The following is a 23815-nucleotide window of genomic DNA, read 5'->3' as shown; positions in this document are numbered from 1 at the left end:
CGTGGATGCAAATTGAAACCTAGAATTTCTCTTTCGTCTAGCTTTCTAATTTTGCGATCTACTATAGATAATAATTCAATAACATAAGTCGTTGCTACATTAACATGATGCAAATTGAAATCTAGAGTTGTCTTTCATCTAGCTTTCTAAGATTTGGACTCTATAGTTATAAACTCATTTTTTGTTTCTTTTGATACAAAAAGTCTTTCTCTTTACTTACGGGTGATTTTCATATATATTCTGCGCAAGTATGTAATATAAACAGTCGTATATGGTTATAGTATGTGCTTCATTGCATTTGTACAATGTGATGGTCCATTTTCGTGTGTATAAGTGTATTCATGTATCTGTTTTATATGCATCGTTGAAATTGCTCATTTTCTTGTACATTTGTTATACGCTTCACATATGGAGGAAATAAAAGATCTATCTATCCATACTCAAAATGCTTCAAAATATTCAAGGTATTCAAAAAGGCTACAATGGTATATAACTGAAAGTAAAAGTGGTATGTAGCCTTGTTTTTACCGTTCTAAACTACATAATATACAATTTAAACATATAGCCTGTTTAGTAAATTTATACTTTAGCAGCTTTATGTAGCTTTATAAAACACTTTTGATTTATTTTGTATAGCAAAGTGTACCTTATGGTAACACTATCAAGATGTAGTATTTTACTTACATGTGACCTCGTAAACACCTAAGGGTTATGCCACAACCATAACATATCAGAATATCAATTGCAGGAACAAAAGATGGCACATAAGCTCAGGTGCAAATAAAGCTCTACCTTTACATCTAGCCTCATTGAAAGTATTCTTCCCATTGCAACATTTTATTCATGATGTTGATCGTTTCAACGCCACCACAATATTACGGTCTTGTAGTTGTTGGTTTTTAAAATTCAATACAACCGCAAACAAGTAATACATATTGAATTACACTGTTAATGGGATTGCATCGGAAGAAACATGGTGATTGCACCAGCACAATGTTAATTTATACTGTCATCATAAATATAAAATCACAGTAAAAAGACGACTATGATCAATGTTTAACTGCTCTGATCCCGCTCGACAAGAAACTTAGGAACACTGTTTTCACTTTTTTGTTTCTATTCATTCGATCATACGACTATAACTGTACACAAGAACAAGTCAACTACGGGTACAGTGGTTGTCACAGATTTTCGATCTCTTTCAAACTTATGGCTATGATATCTAAGCTTTTAATCTTTAACTGTTAAGCCGTGAGAAGGTGTGCACTCTTTAAAACTCTTTGGAATCTTTTGTGAGATTTATTTTGCCCAATTGTCACCTACTGAAAATTAAAGTGAAAGTGAAAGAACAACTACATGAATGATCTATTCATTAAATTCTCAATGCTATATTTTGAATTTTCTTTCTAAACTTCGCAATGCCATTTGATCAAACCTAACATGTAACCATGCTTATATATTGTTAAGTCCTCAATGATAAATGAATGTATAACTTTTATGTTAAAAATAATATTAAACTGAAGTGCTTAACAATTATGGCACACTCCGGATATATAACTTATGCTTTGACGTATTTATTTTAACTGTCACAGGTGCATACTTACAGTAACTAATTATCTGGATGGTCCTTTAACTACGGATAGTCAATTAAATAGATTTGGTTAGCTGGATACCCCTGAAACTAGGGGTGGTCAATTACAGAGCATTGGTTATCTGGATGTCCCTGAAACAAGGGATGGTCAATTACAGGGAATTCGTTATCTGGATACCTCTAAAACAAGGGATGGTCAATTACAGGGAATTCGTTATCTGGATACCCCTGAAACAATGGATGGTCAAGCACAGGGAATTGGTTATCTGGATGTCCCTGAAACAAGGGATGGTCAATTACAGGAAATTCGTTATCTGGATACCTCTAAAACAAGGGATGGTCAATTACAGGGAATTGGTTATCTGGATACCCCTGAAAAAAGGGATGGTCAGTTACAGGGAATTCGTTATCTGGATACCCCTGAAACAAGGGATGGTCAGTTACAGGGAATTCGTTATCTGGATGTCCCTTAAACTAAGGATGGTCAAGTACAGGGAATTCGTTATCTGGATTACCCCTGAAACAAGGGATGGTCAAACACAGGGAATTGGTTTTCTCCCACCTCAGATAAGTAGATCCAATTATTTAACCATGCTAGATATTCATATCTTGCCCACGGTCGAAGATAAAATGCCCGTATGGAACTCCTTTTACCACATTGTAATTACCTCCCTTGTTGAAGACTATCGTCAGTAGCATCAAGGAAATCTTATCTTATGGTAATATTTAGAACGCTAATTAATTATTTTTCGCTTCAAATGTCACCATAAAACAGTGTTCAGGCACCATTCAAGAAAAAATGCTTCATTCTCCTTAGAACTATTTAAAAAGACCGATTTGACTATTAACATTAACTGGATCACTGCGCGTATATCCATGACAACCACGTGCTATCGCATATCCATACGCAATTATTTTCACTAAGCAAAAAAGAGTTCCAGCAAAAAATACATTTTTACTTAATTTTGTTTAACTGAGGTTGGAGAAAAAGCATCTACCATAGCCGCTCGTATAAGATAGGTTCATCCCGACCCTCGCGCAGGGTGTTTTGCGGAAACTCGGTAAACCTCGTTTCCGCAAAACACCCTACGCTCGGGTCGGAATGAACCTATCTTACACTCCATGGAATATACTTATAATCTGGATGTCCCTTAAACTAAGGATGGTCAAGTACAGGGAATTCGTTATCTGGATTACCCCTGAAACAAGGGATGGTCAAGCACAATGAATTCGTTATCTGGATGTCCAGATACCTAGGGATGGTCAAGCACAGGTAATTGGTTATTTGGATGTCCCTTAAACTAAAAATGGTCAATTACAGGGAATACGTTTTCTGGATACCCCTTAAACAAGGGATGGTCAAGTACAGGCCAGTACTTATGTGGATACCTCTGAAACAAGGGAGAGGCCAAGCAAAGGGAAATGGTAATCTGGACCCCCCTTTAACAAGGGTTGGTTGAGCACAGGAAATTTATTATCTTGGTGCCCCTTAAACAAGGTATGATCAAATACAGGGAAAAGGTTGTCTTTATACCCCCTTAACTTGGAATGTCTAGCTTGGGGAATTGGTTACAGGGATGCCACTTAAACAAGGAATCGTCAAGTACAGGGAGTTGGTTATATGGATGCCCCTTAAACTAGGGATGGTCAAGCTTGTTGAATTGGTGATCTGGATGTCCCTTAAACTGGGAACGGTCAATTTTAGGTAATTGGTTATCTGGATGTCCCTTAAACTGGGAACGGTCAATTTTAGGTAATTGGTTATCTGGATGCCACTTAAACAAAACAAAGTCAAGAACAGGAAATTGGTTATCTGGATGACCCTTAAACTACAGGGAATGAGTTAACTTAATGCCCCTTAAACAGGGGACGTTCAAGCTCAAGATGGTCAAGCATAGGGAATTTGTTATCTCGATGTCCCTTAAACTAGGGATGGCCAAGCACAGGAAATTGGTTATTATCCGTTTAGTCATATCCGATGACTTGAAAAATATAAACATTTTAAATTACAACAAATACTTTTAACATATTCAGACTTAAAAAAAATCATTTGACCAGACGAACGACACATTTAATGCAATCGAATTAATTATCTGTTTATGGATATTCAAGCGACATCTAATTCAATATAGCAAACTCAAAGTCTTTTTTTAATTTTCTCAAAATATCTATCTATGTTCATGTTTAATTTCTATTATAATGTAGCTAATACATGTACATGGAACACTTAACCCATTCCATTGTAGTGGTACATGACATGGGAGCCATTCTGTTTGCAGCAACCTAGCTTGACTGCTGTGAATAATGCAACCTGAATTAAAAAAACAAACAAACCTATTTATCTATATAATAACACGTACTCTGTGATCACTTTATCACAATTGATTATTTCTATTGCAAACACGTCACATTGATGCCAGCATTTGTTTTTATTCATTCTTACCAACATGTTCTGGGGTCGTAAAATAGCTCAAGCGATTTATTGTGATTATTGTTTTTGTAAATTATTAATGGAAATGCATTTTCTAGATATTTATGAGTATCCATGAGTTCATTATGCATCGCTGAAATTACTATTAATAATGGCCGCGCGCTTGCTCAGATGGTACAAGAAGGGTTACGGATTATGATTACTAGGGTTGCACAACAGTACTTTCTTATAGCGGTCTTATAACCTGTGCAATCGGACAAGATAATCCACTTTGGACTGAGGAGATGGTTCGTCACGCATACGATTTCCTATGATACTCATTATTTATAAACGAGCTTGGAAATAGGTTTATGTAAAGGTTGTTTTTTAAATGCATTGTTTTAGTGACGTTTAACAGACAATTGACGTCGAATAAACATTATTTTAAAACAAACTATGAGTCACTATGAATGACGTTTTTAAATCGAAATATTTTAATAAGAAATCCATATTTTAAAAAGTAAATTATTATTTCACTGTTTCAAACATTTCTCACGTCGAAATCAAACTCAGCACGCACATGGCTGGACACAATTTTAACGACGTCATTTCCGAAATGACTTAAGGCTCGCTTTTCTGAAATCTGGCACGCTTCTCTGAAAGCATACAATAAAGTTTCAATTTATATCCATTTTAGACATATAATTAAAATAATAAAATGTGAGTTTTAGTGTTAGATCGCAACAAATTTCACCTCGTTAATTCATAAAGTAAATTCAGTGTTTGGTGTTCACTTGGTAAAATATATTTCGATCATACACTAAAACAATGTATTATCTTTATATCATAAATACTCTTTCGATGATTTCCAGCGCAAAGTACATGGAACATGGAACGTAGATAGCATTTTAGCGCGAATATTTCCTACGGTACTCATGTATGGCGTTACGTCAGTTATAACACTAGTTACTATACCAAGATTTTTTTTTAAATTTCGTCACTTACGATTACGTTTATGAATTTCTTTACGAGATGTGTAATATATAACCCGTTGCATAAAAGACTGTATTAGATGGCAGCTCACTGTACGATCATAAATATGTATATATATCACGCCTACAACGTAAATGACGCAATGCCTTTGGTCCAGGACTGGTGACGCCATATTTTTCATATTGGGTCACCGAATTGATATCGTACCAATAAGGTATTTTCCGATTCCGATGAATATTCCTATGAATAAATGAAACATTTAAACATGTTACATTGTCGGCCTGATATATACGTTACGGGGCGCAGGAAACCATTTTCGGGTTCGAGCTTCGCTCTCATCCGACATGGTTTCTTTTGCCCTGTATATCCCACATCGAGTCACCTACTAACCCCGTAACGTATATTATCACGCCTCCAACATGAATAACGCAACGTCATCGGTCCATGACTGGTCACGAGGTGTTCCCATATTGTTCCATAATGGGTCACTAATCTTTATAGCTTGCCAAAATGGCGTATATTTTCTGATTTCGATGAATATATGAAACAATTCTCAGATAGTGTTGGCGTCTTGATCACTGCAAACAGGTTGTCGACATGATATATAGGTTACGTGTCTGGTATGTGACACGATATGGGATATAGGTTACGTGTCTGTTATGTGACACGATATGGGATATACTGAGCATTGGAAACCAGAACGGATGAGAGCTCCCACTAACTCCGTTATTTATAATATAACAAGGTCAATGTATGCCGTTTAAAAAATAAAAATAAAAAATGATGTAGTTTATTTTATACATGTCTGTCGAATTAAACAATTATCAGCTATTATTTTATTTTCGAACTAACATTTCGAAACATAGACACTGAACATACAACGAGATAATATTTTAACCAATTCGGCACGCGGAACTGAGAATAAAATAAAATTAGCATTATGTAAGTCAAACTAATCGGAATGTTTTTATATGGCAAAACAGAACTCACATCTGATGAGAGTTTCACATAAAAACATGATTCATTGAAGACTGCTTTATTATGCCTAGTTTGAACTTATTGTGTTTGCATCCATTGCACTTTTAAATAGATGTTTTATATAGTAAAATAAATATATGATCAATTATATGGGGATGATACTATTTAAACTCACTTATATAATTAGGTCAGAAATTCAAGGTATGCAATTCCTTTTTCAAAAATTTGGCTAAAAAATGCCTTCATTTTGAACATTTGGAAGGCTGAGGACAAGGACAAGAGACTAAAAAGAAGATTTGTGGCATGTTTTATCGGAAACATTGACCTTGATGTAACGTAGTCTGATATTTATGCTTAAGCCAATTAAACGACGTTCATGTGTCATACATTCGGCTATTTCGAGGAAGACACGGGTCATCTGCAAAACTCAACACTTCATAGGAGCTCGAACACATTATTGATGAAGATAGATCTCTTTTGGCCGGATGGCATCACATCTAGAAAATGGGTTTCGAAAGAACAACAAGAAAACGAGATAAGGGAAACTAAACAAAATAATTACTTATCGTGGGCAGATACAGCGTGGGAGCCGGACAATATTAGTTGTAATTCGGAGGACTTCAGACCGTTTTGCCATAAATACGTGGATTATTCTGACTCTTAAACTGATCAGACCGTAAAACCTACCCAGTTTCGGGCATCGGAATGCACTCTCTTTGAGACCTCCGCATTCATAAAACCCACACTTCAGAACCGTAGTTTAAAACAGATAACAAATAGGAGTCAAAGAGGTTACACATGCTATTAATTAGAACTTTCATATTACGAACTAGCCCCATAAGTGAGTGCAGTGATCTCAACCCCTTTCCGACTAGACACAGCTTATGGTATACCGGAAGGTCCGACAGCGACAATTAGGCAATCGGCATTGCTCCAATACGATGCGAACGCGTTAACAGGAACGACGCTAGTGTTGGGAATCGGACAGAAAAATTACTATCGATAATCGGTTTATGAAACCGATCAATGATCGATTATTAATCGATTTAACTATTATTTAATTTTCTTTGGTCATTTAAGGCATGCGGATACAGTACATGCACCCGTTTAAAGCACCAATGTTCCCTTACAATATTATGTGTACATTTCTTTGTATAAATTGCATTTTTTATTCAAAACGCAACTGTCCTATAGTGTTTACAAGTTACTATTACAGAACATGAGACCACAGGCTCTAATTTTTGTGTAAAATAATATAAAAGAAAGATATCAATTTGTTTTTAATAATCAGTTAGTAACAAGTACAACAAGCAGTTGAAAACTAAATTCTTACAAGGTAAGAAGTGAACGGGAACATGTTTTAAAAATCACTTTTAAATCACAAACATTAGACGTTGAGAACCAATATTTTAGCAGTTAAATTACAAAGAAAATATGTAATAAAGTACTGCAGTGACATACTGACTTGATAAGAATATCACTAAATAACTTTACATAGTAACACCTTAACTTTTCAACATGAACTAGCATTAACTAGAGAAAAAATTAGTCGGTAGCGGTTACGTCCCTTGTTTCTATAATCGATTGTTCAAATTTCACTATCAATTGTCGTCGACGTAGGCCTTTCCGATCAATTGTCGATTATAATCGATCATCGGCACAACACTAAACGACACGAATGTGTGTGATTAGCACTTCATTCATACTTGATATGTAATTGATACCACACTTGCTATAATGAGCTTCATCATTCTCGGCTTACCCACTGTCACAAAAAATAGCCAGTGAACATGTAGATATTTATTAATATGCTAATGCGTTAAACTTAAAACTCAGCAATACTTTGCCGACTTTGTACCTGTTTCTGCAGGCGTTGTTACATATTAATGTTTGTACCTCGGATATTGTACAGGATTATATCGCAAAGTTTGAACCCTTCGCTTGTTCTGAATCCTCCAGACAGTGTGACCTTTGCCTTTTTCAATGTTGTCACAGTATTGTTTATTTTATTAATGATGCTGTCGAAAGTTCATTATCATATTGATATACAAAGTTGCTGTTGTTATCTTGTTTATAATCAATTATTTTTTTTTTTTTACTTTTTGTGGACTTAAACGCTATTTCACTATTTAGTGAGTTTCAATTAGGTCATGTTTTCAAATACATAATTTGCACTGCTTGTTGAGTTAACGAAACGCTTCCATTACGTAGAAATAAGTTAAAACAGAAGCCCTGTGATCATATACAATCAATATACATTAGCGGAATAGTGCTGTGGCATCACATGCAGACTGAATTATGAATGACAACTATTAACTTTAAGGACGCTTGGTGGCATGCAAAGAGAGGTCCCAGTTACGGATTAACACCGACAGATAGTTAAGGAGTTAAGGTGGGTGATTAAATCATTGTACACATAGATACAATGTTTATGGACTTATAGAAATTAATGATCCTTTGTTATGATCCTATATTTCTGATATATACAATACATTGATCATATTTTAAGCTATTGTCATATGTTCGACCTTCATACAATTATATTATACACTGTACTTTCCTGCTCACTAGTCTCAAACGTAACTTAGATATATACTAATATATCACATGTAATAGGCAGTTTTCAATTTGATTGTCATACAATTTGCTTCGTAAAGCCACTTGCGCAAGCAGAGACTATTTTTCACGTTTGTTTTGTTTTTCGTCTTGGTTTCTTGTTCGAAACAATGCACAAATACAATATTTATAGTGTATCTGCTACCTCACACTCAATCTGAGTGACATGATTGTTTTAAGCACGAAATTATTGTTTTCATTGAAATAGAAATTAAGTTAAAAGTTAGCTTGATCCTTTAATATTGGAATAAAGATTGTTCGAGAAAATTGGGCGAGGAGCATATGCTTAAGTTTTCGCATCATCTGTTTATAAATGAACAAGGTCATCACTAATTTTACTGTTGATAAACCCTGTGTTGTTTAATTTTGTAGTATTTTCGACCCAGAAGCGAAATGTCTGAGACTGCAGAGTTATTGATTGAATGTCTACGGGCACGCTGTCTGCAAGGCGGCTGCCAAGGAATAAAGGGGCTCAGCGTCGTGTTCCGTGCGATGGATATTGATTACTCAAAACGGATTGTCTTGGAAGAGCTCAAGGACGCACTGGAGCGCTTGGGTATCAAAATGTCTGACGGTTACCTGAAGACGCTTTTTGATGCTCTTGACGTCAATAACAGTGGTGGGATTGACTTCTGTGAGTTCATGCATAAGTTGCGCCCACCCATGCGTCAGTGTCGTATAGACATTATAAATGAGGCGTTTGACGTTCTTGATGTCAATAAAGACGGCGCAATCTGTCTAGATGACTTAAATGGTAAGAAGTCATTGTGTAGTCGTAAAACTTTTGGTTATGATTCGTTATGTTTTATCATCAATACTAAATTAAAAATGAATTCACCACTAATAAACATGTTTTGGACTTAGAATTTTCACTTAATCTAAAATGTCTCTTTCCTTTAAAAACACTTTTCATATTAATATTCACCATAATGTTACATTATATGATTCAGCTTTATCATATAGAAGTTTCATATATGACACCATTAGAAACTTGGTCACACTTTTGTATTTCTTAAAGCACTTAATTCATATATGCACCAATACAAAGTAGAGGGATGACATAAAGGTACGAGAAAACGTTGACGTCATGACGTCAGTAATGACTTCATTTCCTGTAGGAAATGTTTTCAAGATGGTGTCTTCCAGATGACAGTGGTCAGAAGTGGGTCGAAAAGCAAACCATCCATAACCGATTGTTAAAAAGGCAGCACCAAGGCTTATATGGAACTTGTACCAAAAACGCAGACTTATTCAAAGGTTTGAAGATACAGGGTCGGTAGAAGACATGCGACACAACAAAACTGTCTGGGCGTACATGGTCCTTGTGAAATGAGTTTTAAAGGATTTATTGGACCTTTTTTTTTGAGGATGACAATGGCGACGTGGACACCAATTATACATGTCGTTACCTAAGTGTTTTGAAGAATACATTCTTACCAGCATTAGGAAGGAAATCTATTTATGTACAAACAGCAAGACTCAGCGGGCCCATACAGACAAGGATGTCATTTATTGATTACAACATCTCCTCATCACTTAATTTCATTACAGACAGATTATGATAGGCCAGCTCTATCTCCCGACTTGAGCCCACATGGCACTTTCCTATAAGGGTATCTTAACGATGATGTATACTTGTAAAGCTGACTTACTCACAACTGTTACTGATGTTATAAAGGTAAATTATATGAGATATATATCAAACAAAACTTTATTCTGTCTGTAGTTACTAAAGGATATGAAATCTCATTTGTCCAAACTATAAAGTCGGAATTAGAGGTAGATAATATGATAATCAAGGCATACGAACAATATATTCAAACGTCTGTATAAGAGTTAAGTCAAATGCACTGTATCTATAATTTTTGGACTAGGGCACTTGTGGCCTAGTTCATAGCGATACTCACGATATCTGCATTCTCAAGCCGCATCTGGGGGTTCACTGACGTAATGTATTCATACGCTGTATTTTGATTGGATTGCCGTTAGCGAATTTGAATAATCAAAGTAGTACCAGAACTGATTATAATGAAAAAATCCAATAAAAATAGTTCTCCTAACAATTCAAGCTAACCGTATATTCTTTTAATGAAGCAAAAGAAATTCATACGTAGCGAGTGAGTTAATCGGGTTAACTACATGAATGTTCTTGCATACGGTCAGATTACATGCAATAAGAATATGAACATATTGGAAAGGTACGCATCGAAATTTTCCCGTTCAATGCTCTGTATTGATAGACTAGTACCCTTTATCCGACAAGAAACCAGTATCAGATAACCGCGGTGCCCATCGCGCATTCGAAATGTCTTGTGAATTCATACGTAAAGCGACTAAAGTGTGCGGTCTAAGTAGAAAACAACCAAGTTTGTTTAAAAAAAAGTATTGTTAATATCCTTTGTATAGAATGTTGGTATTTATTTATAAACACGATATCAATGTTAATAAAAAAAAATCCGAAGTCGGTCCCTGTTCTTTTTTTCGACATAATTTGCATGTTTCCGTGATATTTTCTTTTCGATACAAAGTTTATTTTTTAACTAATCATTGCATGGCACTAAGCACTTTTTCAAACACAAAATGATTTTTGGTATTTATTGTTCAAATACTATTAATGTTAACTAAAACCCATATGCCGCGTACCTGTATAACTTTATATTTTTGAGGAAAAGTAAATCAGGGTACCAGTCTACCGTATTGACCTCATTAACTCTGATCAGAGCGGCCGAATGATTCAGACATGTATGTTATCACTGCTTCCGGATGCTGATGATGTGAATTTCATACGTGTTTTATTGAAGAAATTTATCAATAAAGCCGCCATTGAATGATTACCACCATCAAACGGATTTATTTTCATCTTACCGTGGTTAGCATTTTTAATTTGACACGTAAATTTTCAAGCAATACAAGTTCGTTTGATAAAATCATGTGATTTCAATTGTGCAAAATGGAGATAAAAAATATCAAATATGCGCATACTTATTTATGAAGTTTCATTCTAAATGAAGCCAAATGTATGAATATGTGCACATCATCTGGCTTATAAATAAGACGATTGTTTACCTATGTGCATAGAAAAGTCTTGGAGCCACTCTCAGTGTAAGTACATTTTGTCCAATGACATTGTGATAAACCATCGCCGTAGGTAAAACAATCTTGCCTGCTCAATTTTGATTTCCTCTCGTATAATGCACCAGTCAATTGTTACCACGGCCCCTTGGGGATATACCGGGGGGAAGGGCTGTGTTTTAACCTTTCAGGTGTCCTCGTAGCTAAAGAACTTCAGCGAACACATTATATATTACCTTTTTGGACTTGTTCAATGTGTTGTAAACATAAACAAATATCAATATTAAAAGTATGGAAGCCAGAACTAGTGTCCTCGCAATGCCAGGAGATTGCGGTGGTTTTGTCTTCCCGCAAATTATATCAGGGAATTGCACTTACCCCTTAGATCCCCGGGGTGCGGGGTTATTCACGGAATTTTACCACCGGGGGGGGGGGGCGTGGTTACAATTGACTGGTGCATACTTTACAAGTTCTCTATATAGTATATAATTACATCATTGAAAATCTTCTCTGAAACTGCAAATAACAGACCTTTGATATAAAAGATTTGATCAAATTAAAGAAGTATGTGTACTTTGGTTAACATACGCCAAACACGTACATTAATTTGTACAAGTCTGATTAAACGACTTTGAGAAATTCAAAAGAACTATGACTTTATCTGATTTAACGGTTTAGCCCCCCCTTTGATTTATCTTTAGTCTGCCGCTTTCAGCTAGAATTCGGCACAACTGATAAATAATGGTCTGTTCCTTCTATTGTTTGTCTGTTCATAATTCTTACATATAAAATAAGTACGTAGAATTACGGTTAGTTTAATACGTATTTCTGATAGTCAGATAGTCAGTTTTCCATGATGTTAATATTTGCTGTTTCAGAAACGAGCACAATATGGCATTTTTAAACGGGAACATAACTGTGGACAAATTAGATAAAACATATACATGTAAAATACAACCTTGATATGTCAATAACTATAACGTATTCAAACGACATTCAACACTTATTTTGATTTCGGATTTATATAAAATCAGAACGATTCACACAAGTCCAATAGAACAATACCATCTTTACGTTGTTTTCTGATTTATTTTAAAGTTACAGCGAGGATGCCGACACTAATATCTAGGAAGTATCTTAATCAAATGCATGTTACATTCAAAAAGAAGTGGAACTCATCTTCTCGAAGGTTGCAAGATGGGCGAATCATTTAAAAAAAATATATCTATACGTCTTTCAGTTTCAATACTGATTATGATAACTCTATTTGCTCAAAAACACCCTAAACATCTCAATATTTACACAGTTTAATCAAACTGAACAAAAATAATATGTAAAACAATGCACTTGAAGACTCGACGAGTCAACCATGAAGTTTGAAACAACAAATTAAAATCATTGATTTAAAAGTCTCACAAATCAGGGCATTCACCAACACCTATAATTAAAGTCTTTATATACACTATGAAGCTATGTAGTGTATCACCAAAACAGTTTTTAAACTAGTCTAACCTGATTCAGGATTTTAGTGATTTCGCTTAGGCCGGCTACATATAGTTTCGCTTTGTATAGGTGTATGTCCTATGTAGGCAGTTACAGATGTACTCTTTATTTCCACTTGAGTGATTATACATATACAGTTATTCACATGTTAATTTAAGTAATAGATAGCATTATGAAATATTTTAATTTACTTACCTTATGCAGTTGATGTTTATGCTTATTAGATATTTAGTTTAATTTTATTGTTTGGTTTGTAATATATATACATTGAATCACCTGAAAACGGCCGCCCCTGATCGCGCATTTTGTAAATTTAGGAATTGGTTAACCTTTTCAAAACATTAGTTTAAAACTCGAAAAAGGAAGCAGCGTGAATACTTTACCCAAACGCCAATTTGAAAAGGTCAATGGCAAATGGAGGCCCCGACTCCAACCTAACGTCATACTCTGGATATAATATACAAGTTGACGGTAAAATCAGCCTCGCGTGCAATTATCTTTCCGAAACAGTGGAAACAGATGGATTTCAGATAACCTAAAAATAGATTCTGCATATCATTAACTGACCACGTGTACTAGCTGGGGGCAAAATATTACTGATAAGCCCCTCCAGGTTAATACATTTTATAGTACAATATAGTTCAATGGTCTAGTTTACATGATAGAACGTAATGTCAGACATCAATGAATTGAGTTATTTAAACAAGTGGATTTATCAGATTATGCAAGGAAATTATCCTTCAGTAATGTAGCAATGCCAATATATATTCTGTTGAAGCAGGAACTTTACCTGATCCTTACAAAATAACTGCAAGTATATTAGGGAGTAAATCAAACAGTTTATCAGTTCATGTTCAGAGAGACAATGACTTTCTTGAAAAGATTAACAATAAAACTACTAAAAGTGTTTGTGTCAGATATTATCCCAGGGATAATAAAGAAAATTGAGTCAAACTTAAACTATTTTCAGTATTTGTATTTTCATACAGTATATAAACAGAAAAGAGTGAAAATAATAATAATTTTGGCAGTTTATAGCGATATAGCGATAAACATAAAATAAACAATTAAGACCACAAATTGCTTTGCGTTTCTTGTTAGATGTAAACACCTAGTTCTATGTAATGATTGAAGGCATCAAATTGTTATTCAATAAAGTAAGTTGATTAACAGGAATACTTGAGTCCAGTATAAGAAACTTCCTCATTCTCCCTATGACACGCTTAACATGTATTCTCACGTGTGACAATTTTCTGGACGGTTCATTGCAAGAAAGTTGTTTTTTGCCCGGTGAATGAAGGAATCCTAAGTACAGTGCCGGAGTAAGATTATGCGGGCGTTTAATAAAAAATACAAACTAATAGATTATTGAAATAACTTTGTTGTAACCAGGTTCAAATGCCTCATGTATATTTGATCGTGCCACATCCCTCTCTGGCCAAACAATTAATTGTTTCAAACATTTAGCTAAAATTGGTACCCATGTGTTCCAAATTCGAGGAACTCTTGCCCCCGAAGTGTTAATCTATATGATATGTGATATGTTCGGGGATTAGATATTCTTAGAAACAACAGATGACCGTTCACTAGCTTTACTCATGATAGTATATCTTCCGGAAGTCACGGTATCATATTACATGCACATACATATAGAGTGGCTACTGAGGACACAACATCCCTCCTCAATTCAGATTGAATGTTATTTGAAAAATATTAATATAAAAACAACAATCATTAATTAAAAGTAATACATGTATGTTATAATTATAATACGAATATATCAAAACTTAATATTGCAACCCACATCGATAACTTTGCAATTGATAACTAGATTATTAACATACTCTGGTGGAATTGATTCTGTGAACTTAACTATAGTGTTTACGGGTTTAAGAAATTCCAAGGTAATCAGTAACTCATTGAAACTTGATACTGGTGAGGTCAGTTCGAAGGTTATATTTACTACTACTAGATAAAACGTTTCTACTACATGAGCAATTATTACCAAACATTTACACATACGTACACAATCTTATTCATATTTTTTTTAAAGAATAATGTTATATAAGAAAATCGTCTGTCATCTAAATTGTCCATAATTTGTCCACATTCTTTTCTTTACTTTAAAGTATGTCTTTGGCAGATATTCACTGTGAGAAATTTAAATATACTGAATGTTTTAGAATTTATCAAATGTTCATATGTCAAAACTCATTTAAAACGCCTTATCAATATTAACTATAATAAAACAATATAAGATAATTTGGTACTCATTTATGTTTACAACTCACACGAAAGATCAAATATCATCGATCTTCAGGTTTCACTGGGTGTATTATGCCCATATCACTATGAAACCTTATGATTACACTCCGCATATAGTCGCTCAAAAACGTCGGAGGTCGTCGTTCCCTAGTTGGTCGGGTGTGAACCTCCGTCGTATTTTGACCACCATCATTATCGATCAGATCATTCCCAAGATCATCGTCATTATTATTCATATCCATGTTGGAGGCGTCCAATGATGGTTCAACCTTTTTCATAAAAGACGAATTACGTGTAACTCGATGTCCTGAATCACATTTTACACTGATCATAGGTCCTTTTGTTTCCGTAACCGTATATGGCATTGGTTTGAACTGCGTAGAGCACTTAGACGGTGTCTCATTTCGCAGTAGCACTTTGTCACCAATGTTGATGTGACGTTCCCTTGCCCTAATCCTTCTGTCCTCATAATCTTTCGAGTGGGATTTTGATTTCTCGTCATTACGCCTTGCGAGTTCGTCTAATCTAACATCTTGTTCTGGTTTTGCGATATCTGGTAATCGCGTTGATGGTTCCCGCTGAAACAATAAACGGAACGGCGTAAAACCAGTTGACGTATGTGGCGTCACTCTGTATTGGCGTAAGAAACGGAATAACTCCTGTGTCCAGTTCTTTCCTTCTACATGTGAAGATTTGATGCATTTCATTAGGGGCTTATTAAAAGACTCTGCTTGAGCATTTGCCCGCGGCCACCTAGGTGTGATTTTTCGGTGAATAAATCCACAGTATTTTGCATAATCTGAAAATGCATTACTGTTAAATGGACTGCCATTATCCGTTTTGATCTCTGTTGGTACCCCGAACATTGCTATTATTTTGTCCAGCACTGGTATGACAGTGTTCGCCGATACTGATTTGACTATCTCCACAATTGGATAACGTGAATATTCATCAACGATAACTAATAAATAGTCCCCAGTTTGTAACGGTCCACAAAAGTCCGCGCTTAAATTCATCCATGGGCCTGATGGCATTTCCGACATTCTCAGTGGTTCTCTTGATCTCGGTTCCTTTGTATTTGCTTGGCAAGCCAAACAACCTTTTATTGCTGTTTCGATATCACCGTTCAAATTAGGAAACCAGACTTTTGAACGTATGTAGCTCTTGGTTCGCACGACCCCTTGATGCCCTTCGTGGCCCAGTTTGATAGCCTGCGCTCTTAATGATTTAGGCATAACGATCTTGTCATTTCTCAATAGTACAGTTCCACAGTGTACACTCAGTTCATCCTTCACACTTCTAAGTGCAGATAATTCTTCTTTGTTTTTAGATCACTTAGTGTCTTTATTTCGTACCATTTTCCATTTTCTGTAAGCTCAATAGCCTTTCTTATTGTACTGTCACTTATCGATGCTGATTTTACCTCATCTAATGTCATAGCATTTGGAACAGCTCTTCCAGCGATAAAATTCACATATTCCTCTGCTAGGTTTCTATCGTTACCAACATCTTTCAATGGATGTCTTGACAGGTAGTCAGATGGATTGTCTTTTCCAGGCTTATAGACAATGTTCATTTTGTATGGCTGAAGTCGTAAACCCCACCGTTCAATTCTTAGAGGCGGTTGTTTTTTCTTCCATATGCATTCTAGCGGCTTATGGTCCGTTATGACAGTGAAGCATGGAGCACCACGAAGATACATGTTATAGTGTTCGCATGCCCATACAACACCTAACGCCTCTCTTTCCGTCTGACTGTACCTAGACTCTGTTGGTGACAATGCCCGACTCGCATATGCCACGACTTTGCCCTGTTGGGTAAGAATTGCTGAAAGTCCCACCGGTGAAGCGTCTGTCACTACTTCTATTTCCTTCCCTGGGTCGAAATACACCATCACTGTGTCACTTGAGAGATCCTGTTTGAGCTTCTCGAACGCGTTTTCTTGCTCACGTTCCCATGACCATGGTGTTTCGTTTCTTGTCAGTCTTCGGAGAGGTTCTGTTATTGTCGCATATTCCTTTATAAAACGGGAGCAATATGCTGTCATTCCAAGAAAACTTCTTATTTCTGACACATTGGTTGGTTGTTCCATTTTTCGGATAGCTTCCACTTTTAACGGATCTGCTGAGATCCCTGACCCATTGAAAACAACACCAAAGAACGTAATCTCTGACTTGTTGAATTCGCATTTTTGTTTATTAAGTGTCAACCCGTTGAGATGAACTGCATTGAACACTTTGTCTAATGCAATGTCATGCTCTGTTTGGTTTTTCCCATATACAATTATGTCGTCTGAAATGTTCTTTGCTCCTGAAATTCCTGCTATTATTGAACTTATTGTCTTTTGAAATACTTCGCTTGCGGAGTTTGTCCCAAAGTTCAATCGTTTGTATCTGAATAGACCTATGTGCGTCGAAAAGGTTGTAATTGGGCGTGACTCTTCTTCGAGAACTAGTTGATTGTATCCAGATTTCAAATCCATTTTACTAAACACTTTTGGTACATTTAAATCATGTATAAGCTCATCGATGGTTGGCATTGGGTGTCGTTCCCTTTCAATCGCTTTGTTTGCTAATCGCATATCAACGCAAATTCTGACGTCACCATTTTTCTTCGGTGGCGTCACGATTGGAGACACCCATGGCGTTGATTCATTCCTTATTTCCTCTATTATGTCGTTTTTGAGCATTGTTTCAATTTCCTTTTCGACCTTTTTTCGCAAATGAAAAGGAGTTCTTCTGCCTTTTTGTGCCACTGGACGCACGTCCTTGTTTACGTGAAGTTTCACGGTTTGCTGCTTCAATTTCCCAATACCTTCATATATTCCTGGGTATTTTCTTTCGATTGTTTCCTGTGAAATGTTGACTTTTTGGATTATTTTAACAACACCTAAGTCTGAAGCCGTTTGAAATCCTAAAAGTGTCCCGTAATTACCTTTGACTAGGTAAAATTTGTCTACAACTATTTTGTCAATTTTCTCAGCTGTCATTTCACAACAATCTTTCACTTTCAAGTTTGAACCCCCTCCGTATGGTAATAACTTAGGTAAATGTTTCGTTTTAAGTGTTGGTTTTCCGAGGAATGCGTATGTGTTTTCATCGATAATGTTTACACTCGAACCGGTATCTATTGTTACTTTTACTGCTATATTGTTAATTGAGATAAGTGTTTTCGGAGTCTTGTTGTTTTTGCTAACACTTTTAACACTGACTTGGTAGTTGTATTCATCTTCTGAATCGGACTGTAGCTTAACTTCCCTAATACCCCTCTGTCGGCAGCACCTACTAAAGTGATTAGGCTTTTTGCATAGATTGCAAGTTTTGCCCTTCGCTGGACAGGTCTGCTTGTGTGGGTATTCATAACCACATGCTCGGCAGGTATTTTCACTCAGTGGAGCGCGATCACGTGGTTTCGCCGATAAGCCTCTCCGCATGCCGGAATTTGCATAATGCTGACCGCCGCGCTCTCGTTTATGTCCACGCCTGTTCACACTGCCACGTGGTCGTTGTGAAACCCTTTGCACAGTGTCCGAATTCTCCATAGCAGCAGCCTGTCGGTCGGATTGCTCCAGCATTCGACCCATTGTTAATATGTCGCATAATGCCTTATCCGGTTCTCGCAGGGCACGACGTCTTAATTGGTTCGATCTGCAGTTCTGAATTACTTGTTGTAGAATTTCCTTGTCTACGTTTGTGAACTCACAATTTTTTGCAAGTGTCCGGAGTTCTGTCACGAACTCATCTAATGACTGCGTGTCATGTTGCTTGCATGAGCGAAAATTGTATATTTCCATTTGAACATTCTTTTTAGGGGCGAAATAATCATTAAGCACTTTCCTCGTTGCCTCGAAGGTCGCATCCGTGTCCCTTTTTTCTACATCGTATATGTCATACACTTTCTCACCAGCGTATGAAGCAACAACGCCCGTTTTTGGTCATCATCTGTCACTTTTAATCCTACAAATAAATTTTCTAACCGCCCTAGCCATTTCTCCCAACGCGTGCCAGCGTTTGATTTGTCTGTGTCCACATCAAAGGATGGATAATTCGGAGGATTATTCATTTTATGTTCACTGGTTAACGTCTTTATCCATTAGTTAAACAAAATGATCATTAATCCAAATATTACACTATTAATTCACAGTATCCTCGTCGCCAGATGATAAGTTCGGGGATTAGATATTCTTAGAAACGACAGATGACCGTTCACTAGCTTTATTCATGATCGTATATCTTCCGGAAGTCCCGGTATCATATTACATGCACATACATATAGAGTGGCTACTGAGGACACAACAATATGTCTTTGTTTGAAAGACATAATCCAATTTTCATTAGGACAATCAAGAGGTGGTCTTTAAATGAAAGTCTTGCCAGTCTTTTTTTAAAGTGACACTCTGATTCAAAATTAATACATGCACATGTATAACAAACTTAAATTTTGAGTGATTAACCTTTAACTTGTAACTAAATCATGCTTTTTGAAAACTATTCATAACTGATAACAAGATTGTAACCGTGTATTTAATATCTGAAAACGCAAGATAAATGATTTGTGAGTGCTGAAAGATTCACTGCGATCTTCTTTTGTCTAAATAGGTAGAAATCCCGTGTTTTCTGCACCTTTCTTTCAAACTCAACTCGGTATCCTTCATAAGAACCATTGTTTTCGACATGCATTTATCTTTCTTTTTTATATCAAAACAATTATTTTAATTCTGGTAAATCTTACTTGGGAGAGAGAGTGCAACTTTAAATACATAGGGTTCTATCGGAATATATATCCACAAAATCACGGGATATACCTGTAAAAAATGTCACCTTGGTGTTGTCTATATTGTCATACGTTACTTCAGAATCTTTTTTTCTGTATTGTCTGCAACAGCCTACATATGTATTCGATGTGTGTACTCAATGGCTATTTAGGAAATCTGTGCAAAGACATTCCTTTTTCTTTGTTTTGTCTATTTGCACACCCAACAACAAATACACAATTTACCATTTCACAAATTTTACTAACAGAAAACATGTATAAACTGACCATACAAACACCAATGTATTGAATTTACTACTGGGGGCTTATCAGCAGCAGAGCGTTCTTGCCCCCACTAAATAATGAGTTGTTCAGTCAGCCATGGTCTTAGTGAAATCCATCTTTGTTAGCAGTTTGAATGGGCTACCGACATATGTAGATTTATTTTTGATAAAGCAGGCAATTTACCGAGAACATGGCCAACCAGTTAACAAAAAAATGTCCGAATACAGTGACGCATTCAAGGTCGTAGGTATAATCCCCGAGGCTACCGCGCCCATAAGAGACCTTCTTAAAAGGACGTAGAGTTTCTGTCGGACGCCCCATAGGGTAAGCATTCTCAAAGGTCAAGGTAAATAATAACACAGGTCCCAGTGATAGTTATCATGACCCCTAAAAGCCGCTTGTTGTCGAAACTGATGCAAGCAGATAATGGGCTATGTTGTTGTCTCATGCAAGACGAAAAAACCATCGCGTACACAAGTAAGTCATTAACGCAGACTGAAATAGGTTACGCTGTCATAGAAAAATAACTATTCGGGATCTCATTGCATGAAAGAGGTTCCATCAATTATAGGGCCAAATAAAAAATAGGTGTGTTTCAGGTAACGCTGCCAAAAAAAATAGGGTAGGTAGGTCGGAATATGTTTTAATTTTTTTTTTTTTTTTTTTTTTTTTTATATATTGATTTCAGTTACTGTTGACTCAGAAAGTAACAAAAATAAAAGTCATCAATTTTCAGATTTATCAGTAGTTTTTAAACATGTTCCATTCTTCAAAGGAAACATTCTTTATTTGTCTGGTTAAATACTTTGACAATGATGGTTGGATTTCATCTAAGTTATGGTACACCACTCTGCTATTATTTAAGACTTTCTAGGAACGGTTTTACTTTTTTGTATGCACCCTTTTGCTTTCAATCACCCTCTATAGAATGCTTACCTTCCTGTAACATAATTACATAAATAGTGGGACAGCAAATTTACCATATAAACCATCAGCCAAGGAAACCTCAATGCTGTCAAGAGGACCTGGGGTCCAGATTTGAAGAACAAGTAACATGCAGGTTTTATTGCCAAAATTGCACACTTAAGTCTGACATATCAATTCGAAAGTCAGTATCTGACACATTTGTATCGTGACAAGAAAATATAGTTCAAGAATTGAAATATACCTGCCACACAAGCACAAACTACCCGTAATTCTCCTTAGAGTTCGGACAATCTAAAAATTCGGACATTCATTATTATTTTCAAAAATAATTTATTTTAGGTACCTAGTTTTCGGACACCCAAAGGACATCGATTGTAACTTTTACAGTTACTAAGTCTCACAGACAAATATTATTGATCTTTATCACTAGATTACCTAACCGTATACATCACTGTGATAAGTTAGTTAGTTACTACCCATCCTAAACGATTTATTGCCTGTTGAAAAGGATGTGTGATATATTTAATGGAGGATTAAAGAAACAACAAGGGCAATCAAGAGATTAAGAAAACACAGACCTGACATGTTTGCAAAACGATCCGCCAATAAACTTTGAAACTTGTACCACACTTTTAATATAGACTTTATGAAACAATAATCGTACAGTAATTACTCATTGTAACATCAATAGAACAATAAAAATCAACACATTCAATGATACAGGTAACTATTTAATGTGAGGAATTAAAGTTAGAAATGCAATACTTAAGTTACAATCGAAAATACACTCAGAAACATTAATCCTGCATAGCAATATCCATGCTGTCCATGAAATCCACGTGGGTATAACTGAGAGTTATGTGACGTCACACAATGTGACTGTTTGATCTAAAGCCGATAAAAGGTGTTTATTCATTTCAATGCATGTATAAAATGTTGTTGAATGGGATTTTAATTAACTTGATGAAGGAGTTACACTTATAGGCGTAATAACCATTGATAACCACGGATAAATTAATAAGTGGTAAAATGCAGACATGAAGAAAAAAGGCAGGTTTACCATACATGTAGATAAAATGTAAAAATGATTATTTTCTATGAATTCGGAGAGCGAAATATTAATTATTTTAAGGTGTCCAAACTCTAAGGTGAAGTACGGTAAATACATTCAGAAATCTAACTCTAATATTGTCAAATTTACGTACATACATTTCGTAATAAATGCTTTTCGTACCCAAATCACATTTTTTTTTTCAGGGAAAAATAGGTTAGGGTCGGCGGGAAAAAATAGGGTCGGTCGGGTAACCTGAAACAGACCTATTTTTTTATTTGGCCTAACCAACGACAGAGAGGTAATTGTGCACTGCGAACATAAACCGATTTCAGCAGTCATATAAAAGCCATTGTCGGCTGCCCGCCGCACCTATCTAGAAAGTTATTCGCACTGCTAAAATACAAGGTAAATGTTTTCCAGGTACCCGGGGATCAGTACGTACTGCGGTAAAATATCAATACATGTGGAAATATTTCTAGTTGCTGATAGATAGTATGGTTGTTTTGTTAACGTTTCATTATTCAAACACTGTTTACTGTATGTAATTAAAAACGAGTGTAAACAGTGGAACAACTGTTTATATTGGCTTTTGAAAAAGCTAATAAAAAGCGCAAATAGTGAACTCGATGATATGAAGGGAGCGAATTTTATTAAATATTCTAGACTTATACAACCATGTGGCTTAATGAGCATAGTTAAACAGGCCAGGGAATCGCGGTGTCTTTTACCGTTTCATAATTCACATCGATTGCTCCCTTACTGTTTCCTTGGAATTAATGATGCTCACCAATCAATAACAGTTCCGCAAGATACAAGCTGAAGCGACAGCATTTTACGATTTGAATATTGGAAGGGTTGAACTTACGACATTGACATCGTGTTTTGCCTTCCACCAGTGAAAACATCTACCTGGAAATAACGATAGTACCATGTACCGCGGATTTTCAACAGAGAAAGCCACAATGGAGGATAAAGTACGCAGCCTGATCGATAACCTAAGGGGTCAATGTTTAAAAAGAGGAGTCGGCGGCATTAGGGAACTTAGTGTGGTATTTAGACGGATGGATGTTGACTTTTCTAAGCGGCTGTGTTACCAAGAGTTCGAGGAAGGCGTGAAAGCCTACGAGCTGATAATGACAAACGAAGATATTGATTTACTGTTCAATACGTTTGATACAAATAAAAACCGGCAAATTGACTTTTTGGAGTTGGTTGCCAAACTGCGACCACCTATGTGCCAGGCGAGGAAGAATGTTGTCAACCAGTCCTTTGATAGACTAGACGCCAATCAAAATGGCATTCTGGAACTGGAAGACCTCAAGAGTAAGAGATGCATATGCTGTTCGTAAATAGTCATTAATTAAACTAA

At 36.0% G+C, this 23815-nt stretch overlaps 1 protein-coding gene across 2 annotated transcripts in view; it reads left to right on the top strand.

The window, feature by feature from the left end:
* LOC128204547 (calcyphosin-like protein) overlaps positions 1–23815 on the top strand; it is a 32695-nt gene that overhangs the window by 4661 nt on the left and 4219 nt on the right. The window contains exons 2-3 of one of the 2 annotated variants that reach the window (XM_052905966.1): positions 8296–8364; positions 8961–9342. In XM_052905966.1, the coding sequence (XP_052761926.1) occupies positions 8982–9342 (361 nt within the window). In that variant the 5' untranslated portion in view covers positions 8296–8364; positions 8961–8981. Of the gene's footprint in view, positions 1–8295; positions 8365–8960; positions 9343–22886; positions 23770–23815 lie in introns of those variants that run through there. The other variant, XM_052905959.1, reaches the window with a different exon arrangement.

The sequence above is a fragment of the Mya arenaria genome, chromosome 2 (genome assembly GCF_026914265.1).
Source record: "Mya arenaria isolate MELC-2E11 chromosome 2, ASM2691426v1".
Taxonomy (NCBI): domain Eukaryota; kingdom Metazoa; phylum Mollusca; class Bivalvia; order Myida; family Myidae; genus Mya; species Mya arenaria.
This window is presented reverse-complemented; position numbering and strand designations above follow the sequence as displayed.